The 22,294-nt window shown below is 33.6% G+C and overlaps 1 protein-coding gene and 1 pseudogene across 1 annotated transcript; both read right to left on the bottom strand.

Moving 5' to 3' along the window:
• Positions 1-2,288: 2,288 nt before the first annotated feature.
• On the bottom strand, positions 2,289-3,197 carry LOC143391701 (olfactory receptor 4P4). Its single transcript, XM_076844459.1, has one exon. It carries the CDS (start codon positions 3,195-3,197, stop codon positions 2,289-2,291), a length of 909 nt encoding a protein of 302 aa, XP_076700574.1.
• Positions 3,198-14,167: 10,970 nt separating this feature from the next.
• On the bottom strand, positions 14,168-15,139 carry LOC143390433 (olfactory receptor 4P4-like; annotated as a pseudogene).
• Between the last annotated feature and the right edge of the window lie 7,155 nt (positions 15,140-22,294).

Below are 22,294 nucleotides of genomic sequence, written 5' to 3'. Positions count from 1 at the left end.
CCCAGGCTCTGCCTTGCTGCAGTCCTAAGATCTCAATGCCATTTTAACTTTCAGAGAGACCACCAGAGATGTGCTCACACCAAGAAGTGACCATGTAAAGAGGCAGCCCGATGGTGGCCAATAGCACACCCAACAGAAATCATAAACATATCTCTAGGCCCTGGATGGTGTCCCAAGATGGTGGTGGCCACATGTAACCAAACCTGTGGGTACTGTGACTGTACTTTCACGCAGCAGGAGGCAGCGAGCAATTTACTGCAGTTTGTGGGAGGTCTGCTATGTGGCCATCCATAAGCCCTTTCATCACCTGGTTATCAGGAGGGCCTGGGTGTGCACTGAGCTACTACTGATCATGTCCTGGGCTGGAGGTTTCTGCACAAGTAGTTCATTGTATCTTAATATCACCTTAATTGTTGTCATTTAGTTTTTTCTCTATTCTGTCTTCTGAGTAATTTATTAGCATATAGTTTCAGCCCATGAATTACATCTTAGGATACAGCTGCTATGTTTTATCCCTCACATTTCTAATAAAAATGTTCTTTTTTTATTTGCTAAAGTTATTGTATTTGCTTTGTAATAGCTTGTAATATTTGATAGTTCATATTACTATATTATGCTGTTAAAAGGATATTATATTTTTATAAAATGAATATGGTCATATTAAATTTTGTGTCTAACTGAAAATCATGCACTCTTTCTATTCTTTACTCTGATATAGCTGTTTCCAACCATATTTCTTCCTGTCTTAAGTAATTTTTTAATTGAGTAGTTGTATGGTTGTGAACAAAAATTAAATATTTTCTTCATTTTTGGTTTTCTATATGAATAGACTTATTCAAATTATGCCAGAAATAGAAGCCCCTGGAAAGTGCTTATTTTATATCTAATGTCCTTGCACATATATGTGGGTGTGTTTGAGTGTGGTGGGAATTTCTTAGCAGAAACACATTTCTTTACTATGAGTTCGTGAAGTAGATTTTCTGAGAAAATGAATACAGAATTTACTCAGATTAATTTAATATATCAAACTGCTCCATTTGCTGCAGAGATCTTATTTCATAAAACTAACAACAATGATTAACTATGTATTAATATTGCTAGCATAACTTAGTGAGGCATCCCTGAGAGTTATACTTTATTTTTTAACTCCTTGGGTGAACTACTATTTTCAGAGTTTACTTCTTTTTGCCCAAGATTGATAGGCATGTTGTGATAATTAGCATTCCCCATATCCCATTTCATAGATCCTACAAGGGCCAGGGTCTTCAAGTATTTCTAAGCTTTTACTTTAACTTATCTTAGTAGTTTTCCATGAATAATAAATATTCTCTTTTTGAGTTTAATATTTCTCATTTTGTATCAATAACATATTAGAGTATTAAAATGAATACACAATACCTTTCTTAAAATGTTAAGTATTAATTCCAATACAAAGCATAATGAAAAACGAACAGGAAATACATTATTAACAAGATATGTTCCAAAATATTCAAAGCAGTACTATATATAATTTCCCTGAAGGGGAAACTACACAAATTCTACCAGTAAGATAATGGAAAAATTACTTATTTTAAATTCATATAATGAGATACTACATGTTATGGAAAATAATTTGATATTTCACAAATTTGAGGAATGATTCTCACAAATGTAATAATGACAAGATAAATAGTAAATGCATAATTTGTATCATGCTTATTCTACAAATACAAGGAATAAGTAAATGATTTTAGAGATGAAAATCATGAAGTTATTTATTATTAAGAGGATGAGGAGGATTTCTAGTATAGTGATAGTTTCTGCCTCAGTCTGGATGCTGATTACTCAATAGTGCTCAGTGTGTGAAAACTTGTGAGTGTATATTGATAATAATGGTAATATGTGCAAGTATCTGTATTTTTATGTTTCAGTGAAAAGTTTTAAAAAAGAAAAGCAATATTTTCTTCAGCTTTTCAGTACTTGAAGGCATGAAAAGCATAAATTTTTCAACATATTACCATAATCCTTCATTTTAAAGAAATTGTTCCTTTCTCATCTTATGACCACAATCCAATGATTAAGTAAGATTGCACAGGGTATAAATAAGAATAATGCTCAATTTATCGATGATGAATCAAGGCAGAATCATGAAACAACAGATTGGACATATTCCTAGTTGATCACTTTTCTCTCCAAGCCCTGAGGACAGGAGGATTCCAAGAGTGGGTCTCACTCATGACTGCGCTCTCCTGGTACCACGCTGTGAAAAGCAGAAATAATCCAAAAGTTTACTCTCTTTCCAGAAGTATTCAATGACACCAAACTTTCCTCAGAGCATCCTTCATCTCCGTGTTTCTCAGCGTGTAGATCAGAGGGTTGAGCATGGGAGCGATGATGGTGTAGAAAAGAGCAAACACTTTGTCTTCTGGGAATGTCGTGGCTGGCCTGATGTAGATGAATAATGCGGGTGCAAAAAAAAGGACCACGACAGTGATGTGGGCACTGCAAGTGGAAAGAGCTTTGCTGCGGCCCTCCCTGGAGCATCCCCTTAGGGTGTACAATATAAAAAAGTAAGACAACATCAAGACACCAAAAGTCACCAGTGCAATTAACCCCGAGTTAGCAATGACTAAGAGACCTATTGTGTGTGTATTAGAACAGGCCAATTTCAGCAAAGGATACACATCACAGAAGTAATGATCTATCTCATTGGGGCCACAGAAGGGTAAGAAGATGGTGAGAAGAAACTGACTGGCAGAGTGTGCAAATCCCCCAGCACAGCACGCCAGGATGATCGTGTTGCACCTCTGTCTGCTCATGATGGCAGCATAATGCAGGGGCTTACAGATGGCCACATAGCGGTCATAGGCCATCCCCATGAGGATGAAGATCTCGATGCCTCCAAATAAATGGGTGGTAAACAGCTGTGCCATGCAGTTATTATAGGAAATGATCTTCTGTTCAGCCAGTAAGTCGGTCATTAATTTAGGGGTCACTGTGGATGTGTAGCAAAGGTCAGAGAGCGAGAGGTAATTGAGGAAGAAATACATGGGCTGGCTGATGAGCTGCGAGCATGTGATAGAAACCATTACAAGCATATTTCCCATCCAAATAGCAAGGTAGCAAAGTAAAAATAATACAAAGCAGAGGACTTCTATGTTCTTATTGTGGGAAAGTCCCAGGAGAATGAATACAGTGAGATTATTACTTTTTTCCATGGTCCAGTTCAGATAGAGCACATAAATCACCTGAAATGACATAATTGGTGAGCTTAAATCTATAAGTGTTTGCTGAAAAGTGTGATGGTTATTTTCTACTTGATGCACTAACTAGATGTAATTTATTTCATTATGGTATCTCAAAGAATAAAAACCTGGTGTTCAATTAAAATGGCTCTCAAGACTCCCTGTGAATACATACTGCTTGATTTCTATTACTTCTTCTGTAAATGGTGATCAATTCTTGTCTTAGTGAGCACCAATGTTTTTGTTCAAACAATACTATTATTTTATTTTTGATCATATCTACTCCTAAATCTTAATAAAATAGTCAATTGATTCCTGTAAAGAATGCTGCTCTGACTTTCTGGAACTCAAAATGCATTAAGGAAACAAGTATAAGTCACATAGCTAATATTTTTTTCATTATGTACCAACTAATTTAACTGGTTTTGTTAGTTGAATACACATTATCTCAAGTCTGTCTTAGAGTTAGTTAGCTTAAAAACTAAGCAAATTTACAGGAAAATATTTTAAGATACAATGTTCTCTCTTTAAGAAGCTGAAGCAATCCTTTTGAAATATTTTTGTGTTATTTGTTTCCTTGTTATTGGTTTTCTCAATGATTTACTGAAAATTATGTGCTGACACTTTAAAACACAGAATAGCTTAATTTGCTAATTAATTCAAGGAGAACAAAAAAAATCTCATGAACCACCAAATAAACCTAAGAATAAGTCCCTGAAAAGATTATGCTTTGGGAAATGTTATACTAAAATTTGCCCTCAGTGTAGGATAGTATATTTTGGAAGTCAAATTCCTTTTAACCTTGTGATTGGAGGGTATGTATTTTTTCTGAATCCATCCAATACAATCATTTTATCTAGTCCCACAAACTCTCCAGATAGTGACAAATCCATACAGAACTGTGGTTTACAGGGAGACCGATTGATTGGACAGGCTCCGTTTTTAGCACAATAACATAATATGCCTTTAATTTGCATGTCAACTATTTCATCTGTTTGAGCACAAATAACAGGGAATTACATGCCTTGTGAAATATGTGTATTTGTGACATTTAAATAATAATGGAATGTGAAGCTGCTTTGTAATTTTTAGTAATATTTATAAGCACATTGTTATTGAAATATTGGGAGTAATGATTTGATAAATTTTACTCTGAGCATATACAATAATATTTAAGAAGGTTGAAATATTGTGAGTTGAATGTTACTCAAACTCTTAATTTTCCTTTTTTCACAAGTGGGAAATTTCAATTCTAAATCAATGAAAATATCTGAGTAGTGTGCTTATCATCACCAATCAGTGAAAATTATTTCAAAGTAAAAGGATTTGATCCTATGAGCTGACACTGTTGTAGTAGCAAAGACCTTGTTGCTGAAAACTGACACAGAATTATCATCATGTTCCATCAATTTTGGTCTCTACTATTTTAAATTAAAATGGTTACTCTTAATTCTTATCAGATGATCTCAAAATAACTTTTTTGTAGTATACATTTTCCTACCCTAATCTTAAATTTAATTTCTTAATCAAACTCTAAGTAAAATTTCTCCCTATTTCTCCATGGTACAAAGTAAATATTGTTACCAAAACAATGAATAATGGAAATTGAATTTCAAAATAAATACATCCATTTTCATATAAAATTTTCAGGAACATACTTAGATAAGAGGCACATTTTAGAGAAATTGGTTTTAATCTAGCCCAAAATTGAACTATAGCATTATTTTCCATTAAATAAGAAAAGCTATTTTGTTTCATTTGAAGAAAAATATCAAATATTGGGTATATTATCTGATTTGAATTATTCTTAAAAGTGATTTGTATGCCTTTTCATTTTAATAAACCAAATCATATCAATGTAATCTAAAACTCATCTGAAATATACTGCTTGGCCCATCTTAAGCATATGCAGACTCTTAAATGAAATTTGGTCTCAAAGTAAACCTCAAAGTGTCCCCAGACAGTGTTACTGTATTCATCTGTCTTCATTGATCATGAGATGTCTTCATTGATCTTCATTGATTCCGGTAATCCAGTCATGCCGATTCAGAAAGTGGAGGCTGGTGATAATTTCTCTACCAGACAATTTTCAATTTTTTTATGTTTTACTATCACAATGAGTAATTTATGGGCAAAATATAGTAAGCTCAAGTTTTATGAAATATAATAATTCATTATAATTTAGAGACAGTCCCCAGTTACATGACTTAACTCAATCACTAACTGTAGATTTGATGTTTGCAAATTTTATAATTTCTCTTTTAAAAGATTTTATGCATTTTAAATATATGAAAATGTATGTAACTGAATAATTAGAGGTTTGTTCTGAGATTCAATAATACATGGAAAAGAGTGTTTAAAAAAATAAAATAGTGCATGGATGATGTCATTGTGCTAACATTAATGCATCACAAAATAAAAGAGATAAAAATTACTTAGGTTTATACAGGTGAAGAAACATATACATAGTAACACAACCCGTGTTCTGGTCTTAAAACGTGAATTTTCTGACCTTGGAGCCTGAGCTCATACACATGTCACTATCGGTCCTGTCACAAGTACAAAAATAAACAAACTGTACAGCAACAGGATAAATTGGACATTACCTCTGCCTCTCCCACTTTTGAAATGTGCATTACAGGTCCAAGTCCCAGGCAAACCCAGGCTACCTCCTGAATTTCAGTCAGTGTTCCACTCTAGCCCTCCAAATTTCCCTGAAAAAAAAAAAAAATACCAAATCAGTTCAGGCTTCTTAGATACAGAAGCCTACTGTAGAAATAACAGATGCCCAGCTCACACACTTCCCCGGGAGGCCATAGGCCCTTATTCTCTCAAGCATGATTGGAGTGCCAGTTCTCACCGACACTTGGGGATGTGACCTGATATTCTTGCCCATTAGTTTCCTGTCTGTAAAAGGAGGGAACCAGCTTCAACAATCTCTAAGAATCCTGCCCAAATTGTTGTGCTTTGCCCAATTCCAGATGTATTCTTCTTGGTCCAGGTCTATTACCTCTTTAGAATTGTGACAGCGTGTTCCTCTTTACCTGAGGTCCCCCAATAAACTGAGCAGCATCATTCTGATGTTGATCTTACGTTTCTAGAATATGATATCCCACCACTATTGGACACTCAGCACCTCCTGGAACTTCATGTTCTCTTAATCTTAGTCTCTAGAATTTCTGATACTGTTTGAAAATGAGATGCAAATAAGTATGTTTTCTTAACACAGAAGTGAAAGGATATTTTCAACAAATATCACATATTTATTCAAGTAATGGTAAGAAAGAAAGAAATAATTTACTCGCATAGATTCTTCACTGATTTAGAATTTTCTATTTTTTTAGTCTTTTATGTTCTCTCTTCATTGAAATTACAATCATCCCTTAGTATTTAAATTATTTCCTGTGACTTTTGATTTGATATCTTTTGCACAGTGTTACTGATCCTTCACTTTCTGTTTTTCCCAATTTATGCATATAGTTTGTATACATATGCAAATACAAAATGCATATCGGTTTGTATCTACTGTTACATCACTGAATCAAATAATTTACAGAAGGTCACCCCATAAGAAAAAATAAAAGTTTGAAGCAGGAGTACTTGGCTTTTGAAAAGTAGTTAATCATAGTCTCTAGAGAGCCAAATTAATCCTGAGTACTTTCAGGCTCAAATATAAGTAAAACTAGTTGTACATTATATTCTAACGGTATATTTTTTTTCTCCCAGAGCTTTGCTTCTTTATTGAATGGAACACTTTATGCATACCAAAGTAATCAACTCACCAGTTAGCATCCTTTTATATCGAAGTTATTGAGCAACTCTACAAGGGGATTATAAATACATTGAAAAAAAAAGACTCTTCTACAGCATGTAGTTCAAATCCTATTCACCACAGAGTTCTTAATGACTGAGAAGGGCTGTTTATGCAGTCTCAGTTTCTTTTTCCCATCTTTATAACCTGAGAAGAAAGCTGTAGTTCTCATCCCCATGTTAAGAAATGATTCTCACCAATTCCCACACAGTATTTTATCATGTTCTCTAGGGAAGAAGTGTGTGTCTGTGTAAGCTTCAAGTATTCTTGTCTAATGTGAGTTTTCTAGAAAATTACAGACCTGTAGAACTTCCTTTCATTTCAAGTTAAATGTTTTTCAAGGGCACAGTCAAAAATCCTGTAATTTCCCCCTAGTTTTATATATTTTTTAAAACCACCTTTTTTTTTTCTTTTGGTACATCTATGCTGAAAACTAGGTTTGCTTCTAAGTTCCTCTATGAGCTTCACTAAGAATAGTAAATATTTAACAAACGAGAAAACACCTTGCCAGGCACAGTGGTGCATGCCTGTAATCCCAGTGGCTCAGGAGACTGAGGCAAGAGGGTCATGAGTTCAAAGCTAGCTTCAGCAAAAGTGAGGCACTAAGCAACTCAGTGAGACCTTATCTCTAAATAAAATACAAAATAGGGCTGGGGATATGGCTCAGTTGTTGGGTACCCCTGAGTTCAATTCCGAGTACAAAAACAAACAAACAAACATGTACTCACCAGCAGGTTGAGCATAGGGATGGTATATATCTTTATAACATCACTAGGATCATGTAATTTAGGTTAGTTAGGATTTCTCAGAAAACAAATCTTTTGATGATTGCATAATTTTCTCTTTACCTCTGATAGATCATGTTTCCATTATATACTCTGTTCAAAATTAACATTTCTTCAGCATTCTTTGTTTATTTTTTGCAATATTTTTCTCTATGCCTTTACTTTTAATCATGTCTTATTGTCTTTTAGTTGACATATTTAGATCACACATACTGAAGGTAATTAAAATATATTTGGTTTAAAGCCTGTCATTATACTAATTGTTTTATAATTTATTCAACTCCTTTTGTTCTTTGTTTTATATAATCTGTTTCACTGCTTTTAACTTATTTTAAAAATATTGAAGTACTGATGGTGAATATTTTATCTGTACATATTCTTGATGGTGTCCTTTGCTATAAAGAAGCTTTTCAGTTTGATATTATTCCATTTATTAACTCTTGATTTTGCTTTTTGCACTTTAGGAGTCTTATTGAGGAATTCAGTGCCCAAGCTAACATGTTGAAGAGTTGAGCCTATTTTTCTTCTAGCAGGTGCAGTGTCTTTAGTTCACTTATCATTGAGTTTCATTCAGAGTGAGATATAAGGGTTCAATTTCTTTCTATTAAATATGGATTTCTAGTTTTCCAAGAAAAAAATTGTTAAAGAGGTTATCTTTTCTCCAATGTACATTTATGAGTGCCTTTGTCTAGGATGAGATAACTGTATTTTTGTGGATGTGTCTTTGTGACATCTGTTCTGTTCTAACACTCCAGACAGAATTGCATTATTAAAGAATACAAGTAACAGTAAATGTTGACAAGGATGTGGGGGAGAAAGGAACTTTCATACCTTGATGGTGGAACTGCAAATTGGTGCAACCTCTATGGAAAACAATATAGAGATTCCTCAGAAAACTTAGAATAAAACAACCATTTGACCCAGTTATCCCACTCCTTGGTTTATACACAAAGGACTTAAAAACAGCATACTACAGTGACGTGGCCACATCCATGTTTATAGAAGGTCAATTCACAATAGCCAATCTATATGTAAACAATCTAGGTGACCTTCAATAGATGAAAGGATAAAGAAAATGTGGTGTATATACACAATAGACTATTACTCAGCCACCAGGAAGAATGAAATTATAGCATTTTCTGGTCAATGGATAGAACTGGAAAATATCATGCTAAGTGAAAAAAGCCAATCCCCCAAAACAAAGGCCAAATATTATATATGATTTGAGGATGCTAACCCAAGACAAGAAAGGTTGGGAAAGAGAATAATAGAAATCCATTGAACTAGACAAAGGGAAATGAAGGGAAAGAAGAGGGGAGAGGAATAGAAAACACAAAAATAACTGGACATAACTTTCCTAGATTTGGTGTGTGTATACACAGTCAGGGTAACTTCCACATTACATATGACTCCAAGAGTAAGAATGTAAATAGAATAAGTTATACTGTATGTATCTACATTCTACCAAAATACATTCTATAGTCATTTATAACTAAAAATAAAAGAAATTTTAAAAAAGAAAAGAAGAAAGAAAAATAACGGATAAAAATGTATTTTTTAAAGAAACTATATATTCTTGCACATTTTCTATAAATCCAAAATGATTCTAAGACTTTTAAAATTCTTCATAAACCCTTCAATTAAAGTTGACCTCATTTAATCTATGATAAAATATCTTAAATATATAATATATAATCAGTTTCACAAAGAAAATAAATGTTGACAATCTACTTTTTCAATGAGCCTCAATATTTCCAAAAAAAAATAACACAAATAAATTTACTATAATATCTTTAAAATCAGAGGCAATGATATTTTGATACAAACATTTGATAATTTCTTATTTTTAGTCTTTTCATTTTCATATTTTTGATTTTTGTAACTGTAAATTTGCATATTATATTCAGTATTGCATATGTACCCTTTCTTATTAAAATTCTTGTTGTTTATTATTTTGTCCAAGGAAATCCCAAATTATTGTGAGATAAGAGAGAAACACAGAGTAAAGGCGTTTTTATAAATAATATATTCTAACTTACATGAAAGAAGATTGTACGATAAATAATACCATGCTTCTATGTTCAAACAATAGATGTTCATCCCCCCAAAGTTAAAATCAGCATACTATCGTGATAAAGGCACATTGAGGTTTGTAACAACACAACTCACAATAGCCAAGTTATGGAACCAGTCTAGATGCCCAACAACAAATGAATGGAAAAAATATTGTATAAATACACACTGGAGTTTTACTCAGCCATAAGGAAGAATCAAATTATGCCATTTGCTGGTAAATAGATGAACTTTTAGAATATCATGTTCAGTAAAATAAGCCAGACTCAAAAAGAGAAGGGTCAATATTTTTCTCTTATATGTGGGAACTAACCAAACTAAGGGAGCAAAGTGAGTCGGGGGAGAATCCCATGAAAGAAAGATTGGTGGAGTAAAGGAGGGAGATAGATGGGGAGGAAGGAAGGATGGGAAAAGAGGAACCTACAGAATGAAATGGAGCAAATTATGCTATGTTCAAATATGAATAGACCTCAGTGTATTTCACCTTTATGTACATCTATAAAGCACTAATTTAAAAAATTTAAAAGTAAGTAGAAGACCACTAGAGTAGAGGAAAGAGAACAGCAGTAGGGAGGAGTTGAAGGAAAGAGAAAGTTTTATGCACTAAAGTGAAACAAATTATTTTTCATGTTTGTACACTGAAATGAACCCCAATATTGTCTAAAACTGTAATGCACTAACAAAAGGAAAGAAAGATGAAAAATGGTTGCATTAGGAAAGGATTCCTAAGTGTCAGGAAATTTGAATCATACATAGTAAGCTAGGCAGAATCTGATTAAGAAAACAGGAGGAGGCTAGATGGGAAAGGAGGGGGCATTAGGATCAAAGATGCGAAAGTGAGGTGCCCATAGTGTGAGTTCAGAAGAAATTAAACTGCTGCTAGTTCATGTAGGATCTGATTTCGAGTGGCTGAACAGGGCTAAGGACTAGGAACAGTTCTAAATCTACCTGTAAATTCCTTTGCTCAGTTGAGATGTTTGTATATTCTAACTGAATAAAGAATTTAGAAGTTCAGGAGTTGAAGCAAGTGAAGTTGTGTCCAAAACTAAATTTCTCATTCAGGAATCAAGAAGGATTCAAAGCTACTATGTGTACAGAGGAATCGCAGAAATGACCATAGGATCAATTGTGGTGTTTTGGAATAAAATTTAATTCTGTGTATGAGTAATGTTTCCTATATCTAAAGCATGGAGCTGCTTTATTTCCTAAGCACTTTTATTTCTCTAGTTTCACATGTTATCAATCTTATTATTTTGAAATTTTTACTTAAAGATTTAATATTTAAAAAATCACAAAGTTAGTTAATTTAGTCAAATTGAAATAGTAAAGAAGGGGTAAAGGTTGAAACACAGTTTTGTACTATAAAACACTTTACTCTCCCCAGAGTTAGTCTGGAATTAATCTGAGTGCCCTTTGATAATGGGAGCAGAAAGTATCAATTGCTTTTATCTTCAACTAGATTCATCTTGAGTATTTTACCTTGATTCATCTGCTATTTTACTGGGGAATTTTTCAATATTTATTTTTTAATATTTATTCTTTAGTTGTACACAATACCTTTATTTTGTTTGTTTGTTTTTTATTTATTTATCTTTTTTCTATTACCTAATTTATCTTTAATATCATGCAACATATGAATGATGGGATGAATTCATAACATGCAATATATACCTCTTTGCTGCTTCCCAAAGTATTTTAAAATATGTTAATCATCCAATCACTTTGGCAGACAGTTTACAGTTTCTTCCAGAGATAAACATGGACTTACCATATAATCCAACAATCACACTCCCAGGTATTAACAAAATGAGTTGAAAATTTATGTCCACATTAAAAACCTGCCCATAAATGTTTGTGGAAACTTTATTTATAATTGATAATAATCAGAAGCAATCAAGATGTCCTTTGGTAGGTAAATGAGAAAACAAAATATAGTGCATTCAAACAATGAAACATTTTTGGAATTTTTAAAAAAGCAATAAGTGATCAAACCATAAAAAGACATAAGGAATCTTAAATCAGTGCTGCTACTTGAAAGGAGATCTGAAAAGGTTACATGCTATCGTATTCTGGCCGTATGATTTCCAGAATGATATTATAACGTGTAAATTGTTCAACCCAGTCCCCTCTCCATTTTTAATAAATTCAGAAATATTTTAATTTCATAGAATCAACTTCCTCATAAGTTTTCAGGAAATCCACATTAAGCATTATCTTCTTGACTTAGGGGAAGGAAAATAAGGCATATTCTGTCAATAGATAATTATACAATAAAAAAGCAACTCAAGAAACAAAACAAAACAAAACAAGGTGTTAGGAAGCAGGGGAAAATATGGGTCTCCAGATGTCTTGAGAATATAGTGGCATAAAATGTGGAAAATATTTGTTCCCATGACACTTTAAAATTTTTAACAGTAGTTTCAGCTTTAAGGAAAAAATGAGCAGAAAGTCCAGGAAGTTCCCATGTATGTCCTTTATTATTAATATTTTACATCATTAAATTATTAAATTAAATAAGAACATTAATATTGTTAATAAAAAAAATCTATAGTGTACATTAATTAGGGTTCACACATTGTGCATATTCTCTGGGGTTTTTAAAAAATATTTTTAGTTGTCAATGGACCTTTATTTTGCTTATTTATATGCAGTGCTGAGAATCGAACCCAGTGCCTCACACATGCTAGGCAAGCGTTCTACCACTGAGCAGCAACCCCAACCCTATTCTCTGGGTTTTGACAACTGTATGATCACTTGTTGCTTTTTTAATGCAAAAACATTTCATTGTTTGAATGTACTATATTTGTTTTCTCATTTACCTACTAAAGGACATGTCCTCATCATGAAAGTCTCTCACAAAGTAGCTTCACTACCCTGAAAATTCTCCTTGCCCCACCCATGCAGCCCTCTCTCCACTGAACCCCTGAGAACCACTGATCTGTTTAATGTCTCCTAAGTCTTGCTATTTTGTTTCTTTATTTTTGTGTGGTGCTGAGGATCAAACCCAGGGCCTCGCATGTGCTATGTGAGCGCTCTACCGCTGAGCCACAACCCCAGCCCCCTCAATATTTATTCTTCAAAAAAGACACATAAATTGTTTAACCTATAAACCCAATTTAAAGGAAGTGTTGTTGTTTTCCTTTACCATAAAATGCCAATTTCACACTTAAAAAAATGTCATTTTAAAATGTTTCCCTCAAACATTTAGACTTAACCAAATTTACTTTTTTTTTAAAAAAAAAGAACTTTAAATCAGACAGTATTTTGTTTTCATACTAACTTGACAAAATAGTAAATTACCAAGTTCTTAAATTAAAACCATTCTGTCATCTGCATTTTTTTTCTATATATAATCACTGAAGTGAGTGTGATTCCTGTATTTACATGTTCTAAAACTCTTCATTTTAGTTATAATCCTACTCATAATCTTGTTATTTAATCTTTTCTCTCTTTATTTGCCCTTCCTTCTTTCCTGCATGGTTGCCTTCTTTTTTTTCTTCTTCTATCTCCTCTTTCTCTCTCTCTTTTTTTCCAGCACTGCAGATTGATTCAGTGCTTTACCACTGAACTACGAAACATCCCTTTTTACATTTGAGATAAGCTCTCACTAAATTACCCAGGCTGACTTCAAAGTAGTGACCCACTTATTATTTTCTAATTATTGAATAATTATTGTCCTATTAATTTCTGAAATTTCACGCTTCATTTCATTTATGAATTTTTTTAAATGCTCAAATATAGGACAGCAATGAGTAAGTTACCAACATTCTGAGTAATTAATTTTGTGCTACCTTTGCTAGTAATGTTTACTGATGCTAGTCAGCAGAGTTGATGCTCAGCAACCACTTTAAACCAATTTTATTATTATACTATTATTATATTGATTTCTTGTATAATGGATTTCTAATGCCACTGAAGGTCTTTTAGATAAAAATCCTATCACAAGTTAAAGCTCATTATTTAACTTATAGAGTATAACTTTTCATATGACACAGAGAACTTTCATAACGTAGCCCAGCCACTAATCCTAAAATTTATAGTTAAATTATCATTAAGGTTTTCTTCTTTATGTCATAATTCATTGCTCAGAATTATCTCAGTTACTGCATCCTAAATTATTTTTACACATGTAACCCTGCTCACACCATCTAATTAAACCACAAAATAACTACATTTCTGACTCATTTTTGCACAACAGAATTAGTATTAGATAGTAGTTATATTTTACTCCTAAACCTACTTATGTTATTCATAAAATAACACCAACAGTATAATTAATCACCAAAATCAAGTTCTAGCTCCATGATTCTACACACATTTCTTGAAAATTTATCTAGGATGTTTGACACCAGACTTTTTATGGCATTCTTCATCTCTGTGTTTCTCAAAGTATAGACTAAGGGATTGAACACAGGAGCAATGATGGTGTAAAATAGTGCAAACACTTTATCTTCTGGAAAAGTGGTAGGAGGTCTAAGATAGACAAAGATTGAAGGTCCAAAAAATAAAATTATCACAGTAACATGAGACCCACAAGTAGAGAGGGCTTTGCGCCTTCCTTCAGCTGAATGATGTCTTAAAGTGCACAGTATGATGGCATAAGAAACAAACAAAACCACGAATGTCACTAAGGTAACCATTCCTCAATTAGCAACCACAAGGACACCAGCAGTACTGGTATCACTGCAGGCAACTTTTAGCAAAGGAAAAATATCACAGAAATAGTGATCGATTTCGTTAGGGCCACATAAGGGCAGCTGGATTGCTATAAACAACTGAGGAAAGGAATGGACAGCCCCACCAGTCCAAGCAGCTAGAACCAGGAGATTGCACCTTGCTTTGCTCATGATAATCAGGTAGTGAAGAGGTCTGCAGATGGCAACATAGCGATCAAAGGCCATGATTGTGAGGATGAAGCCTTCAATGCTTCCAAAAAAATGTACGGCAAATACTTGCAACATGCAGTTACCATAGGAAATGGTTTTCCTTTTCACAAGCAGATCACCAATCAGTTTGGGTGTCACACAAGAAATATAGCAGATGTCCATAGAAGACAAGTGGCAGAGGAAATGGTACATTGGCTGGTGAAATAGAGGGCTGCACCGAATAGAGATAAGGATCAGAAGGTTTCCCACCAAAAGGGCAACGTAACAGAATAAGAAGAGCACAAAACATGATGTTTGTATGCTCCGTTCTTCAGAAAGTCCTAAAAGAATAAATTCTGAGACATTCCTCTGGTTTTCCATGTATCTCAGTTTGTCTTCTAAATGTGAGTTAGTATCTGAAAAGAAAGAACATGTGAATGTGCTATGGCAAATTTATATACACATAAGCAAATGCAGTCATTCACAAATTTAAAATCCATGCCTTTAAAATCACTTTGGGTGATGAAAAGATAATAGGTATGGCATTAAAAATGAATCATACAGTGTAAAAAGAAATATTTCCAACTATACAAGTCTATTCTCAAGAAAAAATATTTCACCCATTTTCTTTTTTTTTTTTACCCAATTTTTAATTTTCCTCCCATTATGACATTAGTATTATTGTAAGCATTCCAAATACACATGTGCATATACATATATATGTATATATATACATATATATGACATTATGTATAAACATATATGTATGTATATTTGACATTTTGTATAAATTATATAATCTATGACATATATTAATACAGATAAAAAATATTTACATAAGCCTTACTAACAGGTGTTGATGGATGTATATGTATTCATATGTAATATAAATAATAATTTATGTAATATAACAATATTATATAACAAAATGGAAATGATTATCAGGTTTATTGTGCTCAAGAGTTAACAATGACAGGGGTTGGGTGGGGTTGTAACTCAGCAGTAGAGCACTTGTCTGGCACATGTCTGGCACTGGGTTTGATCCTTAGCACCACATAAAAATAAATATCCAACTACAACTAAAACATATTTTAAAAGGTTAATAATAACAGGACTTTAATATTTTTTATTTATTTACCAGAATTTTCCTTATTCTTTTACAACTAAGGGGATTATAATGAGATGGCTTATTGGTCATAGATAGGTAGTTTACCTAAAACAGAATAAAGATTATAGTTAGAGAAATAGGCTGGTAAACAAATTCTCCCATCAGTTAGAGTATCCAAATTCCTGATTTTCAGTAAAGGAAGCACAGATCAAGAGAATCCAACTATTTCTTTGGATCATAAAATACTGCCCTGTAGATATTATGGGACCAATATCCTGGTTCTCAAGCTATCCTGATTTAAGCTATTTGCATCTTGATACCAAAGCAGAATAGGGTGCAATGTAGGGCGGTAGTGAGAGGAAATGCTTCAGAATCCTCATCTCAGCCTGCAAGAAGATGCAAGCTGACAGGTTACCACTCCAACCAAGTTCTTTCTGAATATTTACGTGAATGTATCTAGAAGTTAATATAAGCATGCGACCCAACATTTTTTTTGCCTTTTATTGGTACATCATATTTATAAATAAGAGGGGGGGTTAATTTTGGCATATCTATACATGTACATAGCACAGCATGAGCAATTTTATTCCTCATTGCTTTTTCTTTCCTTCCCTCCTCCCCAACACCATACCAATACCTTCCAGGTCTCCTATGTTTGTTAATTATTTAGTATTCCAATCAATTTTGTGTAACTTTTTTGTTCTTCAACTTAGCAAAATATGCATTTCTTAAATTCAGATTCTGACTTGTTTTGTGGTCATAATAGATATTTTACTCACAAAGGCTCTTAAAATGTCATCCTATATATTTAGGAAACATGCTCTCATTATCACTGCTGTTAGAGGGAAAAGGCATGTTGAATACAATCCGCGAGAACTGCTGTCCTAAGCCATAATATTATCTTGATCGTAGCTTTTCAATTTTTAAACTAATTGTCATCATGATTGTGACAGTATAATATTATGCATTTGTTTTCTATGTATCTAGAATTCTGTCAACAAAGTGATTGAAGCATGGAGAAATAAAAAAAAACTAGATAATGAAGTGTTTCAACTTAAATAGTTATTCTACAGCTATTAACATCTGAATATATAAAAATACCAGGTACTTATATGTTTCTAATATTCAGAGATTATATAGTAAGTGGACTTTATCCTTATAATTAGATTATTTTCATTATTGCAATAGTTATCTAGGATTAGTGTAAAAATTAAAATTAGATTAATCATACTAATATTTTATGAGAAGTTAATCACCCAATATAAGTATAGATACTGTGTAAATACTATTTTCATTAGTTTTATTAAGGATTGGCCTAATACATCAGACATTTTTATACATCAGAAATATTTAACAAGGAACCCAGTAAAAAAATTAAACTTTCTTCATTTCTATATCCACTTGTGAATCTTGACATAATTATTAGCTTCTTGTAAGTTTCATTTTCTGCATCTATACATGGAGATATTATTACACAATGCAGAATTATATGAAGGAACACAGAAACATTATGAAAACACCTTAGTCTCGTACATGATTAACAATCACACATTAATTTTATCTTGGGTTGTGTATGAGCAGTTTCTGACATTGCCATGCACACATAACATAACAAAACAGATATACTGAGGGTAATCAGGAGAAATTTCCATTTCAACAACCCATTGCTAAAACTAAAATTACTGTGAGATTTTTTTTTTTTGGGGGGGTTTGGGTATTGCTAGTCACTATCATAAACTTTTCCATGCATTTTAAAATTATACTCGAGTTAATACTTGATTTCTTTGGTAAGGTTGAATACAAAGTCTACATTCTTCTTGATTTTACTATCAAGATAATAAAAATAATTGCTCTTATAACTTCAAATTTGCTACATCTGGTATCAGAACACAACATACAGTAAACTTACCTTAGATGAATCTGATGATTATAGTGCACTTTAAGGTGGCACGTTTTTGAAAGTTGGGAATTATTTGTTCCTGTTTGAAGATGTCAAAGTTAAACCAGGCTGTTCAGAATATGGGTAGGCATGTAAAGCACTAAGTTGGGACTCACCTATTCTCCTTCTGATCTGTTGTTCTGATTGTGAATAATATGTACTAAAAACTTAAACTAGATGTCATGTTTTCATAGTAATCAAATTGCCTTATATTGTGAAAGAAATCATAGTGTTCAATAAAGTAGAGAAAGGAGATAGAGAGGGTGGGTGGAGGGCATTAAAAAGTACTGGAAACACAATCTACCACATTATGCTATGTCTATTCACACAATGAATCTCATTTATATATACAATGTTAATGTACTAATTAAAATAATTAAAACTATACCTGATGGGAGATCAGTAGAGTAGTGCGAATGGATCATGCAGGAGGTAAGAGGAGGTGAGAGGAGGTGAGGGAAAGGGAAGGTACTGGGGAAAGAGAGTCAACAAATTATGTTGTCTTTATGTATAATTATAATGCACCAATAAAAATATTCAAGAGATTATATTCTTAAGAATAAAATTAAATAGAGTATGTCGACTCCGTCCAGCAGAGTCGAACAAAAGAAAGACAAGGACCCGGCGGAACTGTGACAGGTTTTATTGAAGGCGCAACAAGAGGAACCGGTACCAAGAAAGTGCGTAGTATATATAGGACATAGGAGCCAATCACAGAGGAGGTCACATCTCATCCTTGTGGACACATAATAGGAAAGACAGGAAGCATTTACTGGGCCCGAGCTCTTGTGGTTTCTACCGGCCAATGGGGTGGACTTCCTGGTACAGGCACAAACTTGTTTACACCAAAGGCGGCTGATTTGGCCCAAAACCAAGCCCCATCTTTCCTTGGGCAGGGGACAGCCCTAGGCCACAGGAACTGTCCCCGACAAGAGTACATTTAAACAACACGTATAGCCTCCATAGCAGTGCCCTGGGTAATTCACAGACCATCAGGGCTGATTCACTGTCAGGATAGCGTTAGACTGGATGAGGAAGGTTGCTTCACTGCCAATTCTTCTCAATGTCTCTAAATCTAATAGCATACAGAGATTTGCAAACACGCTTAGGTTAATTCACTCAAAGTACTTCTGAATGTTAACAGTCTTAGAAACTTTTGTAGGTTTTCATCCATAAACACCCATTAGTCATTAGAAATGCAAGCCTCACAGAACAAAGAAACGCATTTTGAACTTCTCACATAAGCAAATGCCATTTTAAGTCTTCGGAGTGATTCATTTTATACCTATTCCTGATGAAATTTTGGTTCAGAAGAGCAGAATTTAAACTTTGTGACCATGTAAGAATTAATAGACCTTTGCAAATTCTAAGAACGTGCTTTCCCAGAGGCATAAACAGATATTCATCAAGTGCCTCTGAGCGGCTATCAGAGGCAATGCCCTGGTGCCTCTGAGTATTTACTGGCTGTAACTTTACTTTTTACCTACTTTTGTCTGGATCAGCCTTTTTTTCTCTAGAGAAGACAAGACCTGGTTACACAGGACACTTCAGGAAATTCTGCCTGCTTTATGTTCATCTGCATTCCAAAGGAAGGAGGAAAACAAAGCCTGTGGAATAGTAGTAGGTTAGTTTCCAGAAATATATGAGATGGGAATGAAGAGGAGCAAAGAGAAGCAGAGATAGGCATTTCTCATCCAAAAGTGGATTAATGTCAACAGTAATATCCAGGCTTAATATACATAGTTCAGTAAAATTGGTGACAATCAAGATCAGGACCAAGATCTATCTTTTCTTGCCAAGAACATTTATGTGACTCATGGCTGTGAAATTGATGATTGAACTGAAAAGATAAAACTATTCCATGATATTATCCCATGCATATACCAGGATGGAAAAGGTATATTATTACGTGCCAGCATACTGCTAGTATGAGAGGAAAACCACACTCATTGCACATTAAAACTTTATTCATTTATTTGCACTCATTTTTAATTTTGAGGAGAGTCTTGCTAGGTTCCCCAGGCTGACCTCAAAGTTGCCATCACCCTGCCTCAACCCTATGAGCAGCTAGGATGTCATGCACACTGTGCCAGTCTAAACTGGGTAATTTCTTAATGGGAATATGGAGAAGTATGTGCAAGTACAAGACTTAGAAAAACTGAGATTCAACTACCCACTTTATATGTTCTTAATGTTTACTTCTCTTCTTAATTGAAACTTTGCTTACATATAACACTCAATAAGTTTTATGTATGCTAAAAATTTTTATAGTAAAAAAATTATCATATGCTACAAGGATGTTTAAATCTTTAGAATGAAATTATACAGAATCAATGACAAAAGCACATTCTCACCCAAGCACAGGGGGTGATGGGACTCTCCTCAACCACAGAAATATAGAAATACACTAACCATCATGTTTCAATGACAGGTCAGATTTATGTGAAGATCAGGAAATGTTCAGCCCCAAGATAACTCATTTTAGCAATGTATCTCAGCATCAAAATACACAATACATTTCAGAAAATTATATAGTAATTCAACTTACCAAGATTAGCACTCCCCCCACAATTTACAGATCTTAAAATGTTTAAAGGATCTATAGGTTTCCAAGAGGAAGGGACCTAAAATATTTGCTAAAATCATCAGTAACGAAGGAAGAGTATACATTCATCCATCAGGGGAGCAGGCTAGGAAATCTGAATTTCAATCAAACAGCATTTTAATAAGAGCACAGAGTAAATAAGTCAAAAAGTAGTTTAAATTCCTTCAAAATTTAATGTGCATTCTTAAGTCTTAGCACTCTTTCCCTAAAGAAAATAAGTTTACTAAAAGCAACATATAAATTTAAATGTCAAGCAAGAATTAATATGTCTTTGAAAGCTCTCAGAAGTTATATTCCTTTTTCATGAGATTTCTAAACCAGTCTTGGTTAAATGATCTCAGGCCTCTGTCCATGGTAATGGTTCCTGGTCCCCTGTGTGTGTTCCTTCCACCTGTGGGTTAATCTGGTTTAGGTACTAGTTCCCTGGAGGTCCCATAACGCCATAGCCAGACAGAGCAGTTCAGGACAATTCCTCATATGTGCTCTTCTAGCTTTCTGAGGAATGGGAAGGGAAATGACAAAGCCTATAATAGTATTATGTTACCTTCTAGGAACATCTAAGATGGGGATGGACAAAGAGAACTAGAGACAGATGTTCATATTTCAGGCATGGTCTATTACTGAGATTCTCAGTAGTGGAGAGTTAATATTCAATAAAATCAATGAGCTGCAAGATCACAACTAGTTATAAATTAACTGTTGACAGAGAGTAACATTCTAGGGATAGGTGGTTGAGGAATGGAAGAAAAGAAAAAGGAAAAAAAAAAGTTCCTTTTCCCATACATTGGTTATAAGTTAAAGGATCCATCTGTCATAAGGTGAAGAATATATGGAATATTCAGAGGAAGATGGGACTCAAAGGGCAGCAAAGCTGTATTCTATTTGCTCTTCCTAGTGAGCATCCATGGTTGTTGATGCTACGCCTCACCCACTCGCACTGATGTTCAGTTGGTGGGTAATTACCAGCATAGACAAATCCATACATTTTATAATTCCTCAGACCTTTAAAACTTCAGAAAATCCAATTACATTTACCTGATACAGTTGGTATTAAACTACTTAGCAAAATAGTAGTAATACTTTGTTAAGAGATTACTGGGTGTATTACATTCATCATATATTCTATACTTGTAACTTGACATAACTGTTGTTCGCTCTATTAGATAAGAACACAGAAGCTTCTAGAGGCTTAAGAGCTAGCTTAAACAGCTAAAAAGCAGAAAAATGATGAAATAGATTTTTCTAAAAAGTTTTCTTCAAGACTTTGAAAGCTAACGATTCCCAAGTAACTGAAAGATTTTGTACTTTAGTAAAAAGATTTCAAAACCCTGTGTTTTACAGTTTTTCAACTTCAACATTATGCTCATTGGTGATCAAACTTCCCTCAAACTAATCCATGGAAGTTTGCTTGTCGCCTCTCTAACCTCCTCACCCTACAAACATACACTCCAGGATACCCCTAGAAACACGAAAGGTGTTGCATTTAAAGCTTCAAATGTGGAATTCAACCAAAGCCACATACTTTCTCTTGCAAATATTTAATTTCAATGGAGTACAATTTATCATTTATTAATGGCTTATATATACATATGTTATTTCATGTAAAAACTAATTGTTTATTTAAAGATCATAAATTCTTCTACATCGAATTTTAAATGTTTTATTTTAAATTTTGCATGTCTAAGATCTATTGTGAATTAAATTTTTACTGGCTGTGAGGCATAAAGGAGTTATTTTTGTTTGTTTGTTTATTCTGTATATAGTAGGAAAACATCCACTACTTTCACCACCCTGTGTTGCAAAAGCTATTTTTTTCTTCCCAAGTTGCTGACATAATTTTGCTAAAAATTAATCATATAAGTCCAAATCTACTTCTGAAGTTCA

The sequence above is a fragment of the Callospermophilus lateralis genome, chromosome 2, assembly GCF_048772815.1.
Source record: "Callospermophilus lateralis isolate mCalLat2 chromosome 2, mCalLat2.hap1, whole genome shotgun sequence".
Taxonomy (NCBI): domain Eukaryota; kingdom Metazoa; phylum Chordata; class Mammalia; order Rodentia; family Sciuridae; genus Callospermophilus; species Callospermophilus lateralis.
Note: the sequence above shows the minus strand (reverse complement) of the source record. Positions and strands in the feature narration are given on the sequence as shown.

What these genes read in the sequence shown, in the direction of transcription:
- LOC143391701 (XM_076844459.1), bottom strand. Translation starts at nt 3,197, where the DNA reads ATGGAAAAAAGTAATAATCTCACTGTATTCATTCTCCTGGGACTTTCC.